Source organism: Physeter macrocephalus, chromosome 1 (assembly GCF_002837175.3).
Source record: "Physeter macrocephalus isolate SW-GA chromosome 1, ASM283717v5, whole genome shotgun sequence".
In the NCBI taxonomy this organism is placed as follows: Eukaryota; Metazoa; Chordata; class Mammalia; order Artiodactyla; family Physeteridae; genus Physeter; species Physeter macrocephalus.
Window position 1 is genome coordinate 27,505,435 of NC_041214.2, and position 7,088 is coordinate 27,512,522.

General features: G+C 40.2%; 1 protein-coding gene across 1 annotated transcript in view; it reads right to left on the reverse strand.

Annotated features, from left to right (window-relative positions):
• Positions 1–1,337: 1,337 nt before the first annotated feature.
• TRIM42 (tripartite motif containing 42) overlaps positions 1,338–7,088 on the reverse strand; it is a 30,170-nt gene continuing 24,419 nt past the window's right edge. Inside the window, exon 5 of the mRNA XM_024131906.1 lies at positions 1,338–1,424. Within this exon, the coding sequence (XP_023987674.1) occupies positions 1,338–1,424 (87 nt within the window). The remainder of the gene's footprint in view (positions 1,425–7,088) is intronic.

Sequence of the window (7,088 nt, forward strand, 5' to 3'; positions counted from 1 at the left end):
GCAAAATAATGGGTTGCAAAGCCATGGTTCCCCGGGTGAAGCCAGATGAGCTGGCCACACCTGCCACGGGACAGCTCATGAAAAGGATGGGATTAGAGGAGGTGGAGACCACTGACCACCGGTCCCTTTCCATGCCCACTCCCACTTCTGTGTGTAGACGCTCATGGTGCAAACTGACGTGTCGGGGGTGGGTTCACAGGAGGGTGACTCTGTGTGCCTGCCTTCCAGCAGTAGTTTCTCTGTCCCTGCTGTTAGTGTGCAATGTGAGTTTCACTGAGCCAGCCACTGGGACAGAATGAATGAGATGCCACCTCTGTCCTAAAGACTGGGGACCAGTGAGAGCCCCTGAGCATCACGGGCTGGAGGGGATGTCTCTGTGGGGGATGGGGTGGGGGAGGAGGGCTAGGGGTGTAGTGAGAACCTAGGAGAGGAAGGAGGTATCATCCCCACTTAGACCACCTGGAGAATCAGCCAAGGCTTCACAGAAGTGGTTGAGCTGGGTCTTGAAAGACTGGTGGTATTTTCTAGGCAGCAGTGGGGTGGGGTTCAGGAGTGGATCGTTCCAGGCAGATGGGTCCTTGTCAAGCTTGGGTACTTCACATTGTCTGAAGGGCCTGGCCAAGTTCAGTGAGGTTGGAGCTGACACACGACTCTGCCATCCTTTCCTGCCTTGCTTCAAAGAACCATAGGGGGGTGCCTCCCACCAGGCATTCGACTGCTCTTCCTTTGCCTGGGGATCAGAAGGAGTGAGGAGAAGAGAGAGTACTTTCATTCTTATGGCTCTGGGGCAGACCTCAGGCCATGGGGTTAAAGTTATGGGAAGGCAAGTTCAGGCTCAATAACTAGGAAGCACATTCTAACAATGTTGGCCTTTTCATATTAAAATAGACTGCATAGCGAGGGAATGAGCTCCCCATCAATCAGTGACTTGCCCAAACACCGAGAGCTAGTTAGACCAGGGTCAACATGCATACCCAGGGAGCCTGACCTCAAAGAGAGTGCCTTTTTAATTTTTTTAAACCAACGCTGCCTCATACAAAACACCACAGAATTCTGAGCCTAGGATTAGGTCTGAGCACATGGAAACGTAGCCACTCGCTGACTTTTGTATCTTAGTCTCTATTTAATGAGCAAACAGCAAGCCATGACATCAGGCATTTCCTTTTATTGGCTCTTAGTAGACTTCTGCTGAAATGGCTCAGACGTCCCGGAAGCATCGTCTACAACCTCATTGAAGAATGTGGTGAAGAAAAATACATATACATATGTGTGTGTGTGTCTATATAAGTCTATTTTGTGGTTTGTCTCTGAGGTTGCTGCCTGCTCTGCGGGGGCACTCAGAAGCGTTTCTGGAGGGCAGTCTGGATATTCTTCAGCAGGCCCCACTTAGCTCGGTTCTTCCCACGCCCATCTGGTGTTACCACCTGCAATCAGAAGCAGAGAGCCATGGCACCAGCCACAAGGGAAACAGCAGCTCCCAGGAGCCCGGCCCCAGCTGCGGGCCAGGCGCTACACACATCACAGCATTAGCTCCTCATGTCGACAACCACGTGAGGCCGGTGCCACTGACCCCATTTTACAAATGAAAAAACTAAGGCTCGGAAGAACCAGGTAGCTTTCCCGAAGTCCCGCAGCTAATATGTGGTGGGGTTAGGATTGCACAGACAAGGTCCCACTTCTTTAAGGCAGTTCAAGGACTGACTGCTGATTACTGTGTTGTGGTTGTGACCCCAGGTGGGCTTCACCAGAGATTAGCCCCCAGGGTCCTCCCCCAGTCCCTGGAAATTGCTTCTGTCACAGCTCTTATTATTTGTAAATTTCAGTGAGTGTGTTTAATTAATTTTCTTACCAGACTGTGAGCACCTTAAATGGGGTGTGGAGGCAATGACAGTCTTTCATCTCTGTAATCCCAACAGTGGTTATGGTACAGAGAAGTTTCTTAGGAAAGTGAATGAAAGGTGAATAGAACCATTATTTGTACATCCGCCAACTGTTTCTCTTTGAAGCATCATACCATCTCTGATCACACTGAATAGTGTGATCCCTAGAAAAGGCAGCTTACAATGGGTAGCAGAACCCTCCTAGAAGTCTCACCAACTCAGCTTAGATGTGGAGCTCCGTGCCTTACCTTGAAGGTGGTGGACTTCTCCACAGCTCTGGTCTGGCAGCATTCCTATTGCCTCCTAATACACATTTACTGAGAAGGCATTTAGGGAGTGAGGTCAAGATCCAGGTATGAGAGACAGCCCACAGGCTCAATCAGGATTCATGGGGCAGATGGGGCTAGGGGTGCTGTTTGGATGAGGAAGAGCAATGTTTGTACAAAGTATATACAAAGGCTTTTATGTTTGTATTCAAAGGGAAAGGGCAAAAAATAGACACTATTATTAGTATGCTCTCTAGTTTTACAAAATTTACTTTCAGTTTTAGAGAAAACAGGGCTTCATGCAAGATAAAGATTATGTTATACCTGTGATGTTAGATTATTCATTGCTGGATAAAAATGGACACAACACATAGAGATAATCCTGATAAGGGTGATATAAATGTGTAAGATATACACACAGAGCTATCAGGGGGCAATGAGGAAGGAATAACAGTGTCATGGTGGGTTGGGAATTGACTCATAAAAATAGGGAATTTACGTTCTGCCTTAAAGTATAGTCAGTATCTCCAGAGATAGACTTGAGTGTGACATGTGAATGGGGCAGTGGGGAATGAGGTGTGTCTGTGAATCAGAGGATCAGATGAAACAGGACAGAAGAAACAGAGAACAGAACTTGAGATACTAAAGAAATTAAAATGATAGTTGACATTCCCTCCCCTGCCTGAAAGGCTCAGATGGTTTTCCAAATGACTTCTACCAAACTTTTAAGAAAGAGTTGTTCTAGAAAATAGAAAAAGAGCAATAGTTTCCTAGTTCATTTTTCAAGCTAGTAAAATATTGACTCCAGAACCAGACAAAAGAAATATAAGCAAAATATTATAGGCCTGGTTCATGAATGATGAGAGATGCAGTACTCCAAAACAAAATATGAGCTAACTAAAACCAAGTATATTAAAAAAATAATACATCATGATAATAATACATAGGGTTTAGTCCATGAATGCAAGTAGAGTTTAACATCAGAAAAATCAATGTAGTGCATTTCATTAATGCCTAAAGGAGAAAAATCATATGACAATCTCAGATAATACAAAAAATTCACAAAGTTGCACAAGCTCTCAGAAATTTAGAAGTAGAAAGAATTTTCCTTAACTTAATAAAGATTATATGTAAAAAATTACCACTGAATTATATGTTCAAAAGAGTGAATTTTTTAGTATGTGAATTATATTTTAATAAAGCTTTTATAAAAAATAAAAAGTCAGAACACTGTTAAAAAAACTAAATCAAAAATCATCATAGCTCAATGGAGAAACATTAAGATCAGGAATAAGACAAGGATATTAATTCTCACAGCCACCATTTTCTGTAGGACCAATAGCCCTGGCCAAAGCTGTAAGGAAAGAAAAAGAAATAGAGGTTCAAGAATTGTAAGGAAAGAGATAAAACTATCATTATTTATAGACGATAGGATCATATGCCTGGAAAAACAAGCAGAATCAACAGAGAGAATCTCAGAATAATGAGATATTATTGATATTGCTCGAATCAAGATTATCCTATAAACACAGTAGTTTTTATTCTAAACCAGCAGTACATTAGAAAGTATAATCAGATATAAAAATAACATTAATAATATCAACTAAATCTGTAAAATATCTGGTTTAACCAGGAATATATAGTACCTTTATGGGAAGAATTTAAAAGCCCTGGTAGAGCATATAGAAGATGATTTGAATAAAAATCAAACATATTACAAAAACATTGTCTCCATATTAGAGACCCAGTGCCTTCTCAATCAAATTCTATCTGGATTTTTTAAAGGAATTCAATTTACTTGAAAAATTTTACAAAATTCATATGAAGGAATCCACTTCTATACTTAGCCATGTAAACCTTGAAAAAGAAGGAAGGGTAACAGGCAGGTTTACCTTAGCAGTTCATTTAGACATAGCATAAAGCTGAGGTTAAACAACAATAAAACTAGTGTGGTATTAATATAAGAACAGTCAAATTGACCAATGGAATACAATAGAGAGCTCGGAGACACACCCCTAAATATATGGCAATTTAATACAAGATTAAAGTGGCACCTTTATTGTGTTCTAATGGAGATGACATGCTAGGTAGATGGTATTGGGAAAACTGGCCCACTAGATGGCCAAAAAAGTACATCTCTACCTAGTACTACATGCAAAGGTGAACTATGGATGGATTAAAGTCCTAAATTTGAAAGGCAAAACTAGAGTTAATAAAAGAATATGTGGAAGATTACTTTTGTGATCTAAGCCATTTTAAGGATTTTTTTTCTTATTTTTTTAACATCTTTATTGGAGTATAATTGCTTTACAATGGTGTGTTAGTTTCTGCTGCATAACAAAGTGAATCCGTTATACATATACATATATCCCCATATCTCTTCTCCCTTGTGTCTCCCTCCCTCCCACCCTCCCTATTCCACCCCTCTCGGTGGTCACAAAGCACCGAGCTGATCTCCCTGTGCTATGTGGCTGCTTCCCACTAGCTATCTATTTTACATTTGGTAGTGTATATATGTCCATGCCACTCTCTCACTTTGTCCCAGCTTACCCTTCCCCCTCCCCATATCCTCAAGTCCATTCTCTAGTAGGTCTACATCTTTATTCCTGTCTTGCCCCTAGGTTCTTCATGACCATTTTATTTTTATTTTTATTTTTAGTTTCCATATATATGTGTTAGCATACGGTATTTGTTTTTCTCTTTCTGACTTACTTCACTCTGTATGACAGACTCTAGGTCCATCCACCTCACTAAAAATAACTCAATTTCCTTTCTTTTTATGGCTGAGTAATATTGCATTGTATATATGTGCCACATCTTCTTTATCTAATCATCTGTCTATGGTTACTTAGGTTGCTTCCATGTCCTGGCTATTGTAAATAGAGCTGCAATGAACATTGTGGTACATGACTCTTTTTGAATTATGGTTTTCTCAGGGTATATGCCTAGTAGTGGGATTGCTGTGTCATATGGTAGTTCTATTTTTAGTTTTTTAAGGAACCTCCATACTGTTCTCCATAGTGGCTGTACCAATTGACATTCCCACCAACAGTGCAAGAGGGTTCCCTTTTCTCCACACCCTCTCCAGCATTTACCGTTTGTAGATTTTTTGATGATGGCCATTCTGACTGGTGTGAGGTGATATCTCATTGTAGTTTTGATTTGCATTTCTCTAATAATTAGTGATGTTGAGCATCCTTTCATGTGCTTCTTGGCCATCTGTATGTCTTCCTTGGAGAAATGTCTGTTTAGGTCTTCTGCCCATTTTTGGATTTGTTTTTTTGATATTGAGCTGCATGAGCTGCTTGTATATTTTGGAGATTATCCTTTGTCAGTTGCTTCATTTGCAAATATTTTCTCCCATTCTGAGGGCTGTCTTTCATCGTATTTATGGTTTCCTTTGCCATGCAAAAGCTTTTAAGGTTCATTAGGTCCCATTTGTTTATTTTTGTTTTTATTTCCATTTCTGTAGGAGGTGGGTCAAAAAGGATCTTGCTGTGATTTATGTCATGGATTGTTCTGCCTATGTTTTCCTCTGAGAGTTTAATAGTGTCTGGCTTTACATTTAGGTCTTTAATCCATTTTGAGTTTATTTTTGTGTATGGTGTTAGGGAGTGTTCTAATTTCATTCTTTTACATGTAGCTGTCCAGTTTTCCCAGCACCACTTATCGAAGAGGCTGTCTTTTCTCCACTGTATATTCTTGACTCATTTAACAAAGATAAGGTGACCATATGTGCGTGGGTTTATCTCTGGGCTTTCTATCCTGTTCCATTGATCTATATTTCTGCTTTAGTGCCAGTAGCATACTGTCTTGATTACTGTAGCTTTGTAGTATAGTCTGAAGTCAAGGAGCCTGATTCCTCTAGCTCCATTTTTCTTTCTCAAGGTTGCTTTGGCTATTTGTGGTCTTTTGTGTTTCCATACAAATTGTGAGATTTTTTTGTTTTAGTTCTGTGAAAAATGCCAGTGTAGTTTGATAGGTATTGCACTGAATCTGTAGATTGCTTTGGGTAGTGGAGTCATTTTCACAATGTTGATTCTTCCAAGCTTTCTGGTAGCATATTTAGGATTCTCTATGTACAGTATCATGTCATCTGCAAACAGTGACAGCTTTACTTCTTTTCTGATTTGGATTCCTTGTATTTCTTTTTCTTCTCTGATTGCGGTGGCTAAAACGTCCAAAACTATGTTGAATAATAGTGGAGACAGTGGACAACCTTTTCTTGTTCCTGATCTTAGAGGAAATAGTTTCAGTTTTTCACCATTGAGAACGACGTTGGCTGTGGTTTTGTCATATATGGTCTTTATTATGTTGAGATAAGCTCCCTCTTTGCCTACTTTCTGGAGGATTTTTATCATAAATGGGTTTTGAATTTTGTTGAAAGCTTTCTCTGCATCTATTGAGATGATCATATGGTTTTTCTCCTTCAATTTGTTAATATGGTGTATCACATTGATTGATTTGCATATACTGAAGAATCCTTGCATTCCTGGGATAAACCCTACTTGATCAGTGTGTATGATCCTTTTAATGTGCTGTTGGATTCCGTTTGCCAGTATTTTGTTGAGGATTTTTGCATCTGTGTTCATCAGTGATATTGGCCTGTAATTTCCTTTCTTTGTGACATCTTTGTCTGGTTTTGGTATCAGGGTGATGGTGGCTTCGTAGAATGAGTTTGGGAGTGTTCCTCCCTCTGCTATCTTTTGGAAGAGTTTGAGAAGGATAGGTGTTAGCTCTTCTCTAAATGTTTGATAGAATTCGCTGTGAAGCCATCTGGTCCTGGGCTTTTGTTCACTGGAAGATTTTTAATCACAGTTTCAATTTCAGTGCTTGTGATTGGTCTGTTCATATTTTCTATTTCTTCCTGGTTCAGTCTCAGAAGGTTGTGCATTTCTAAGAATTTGTCCATTTCTTCCAGGTTGTCCATTTTATTGGCATA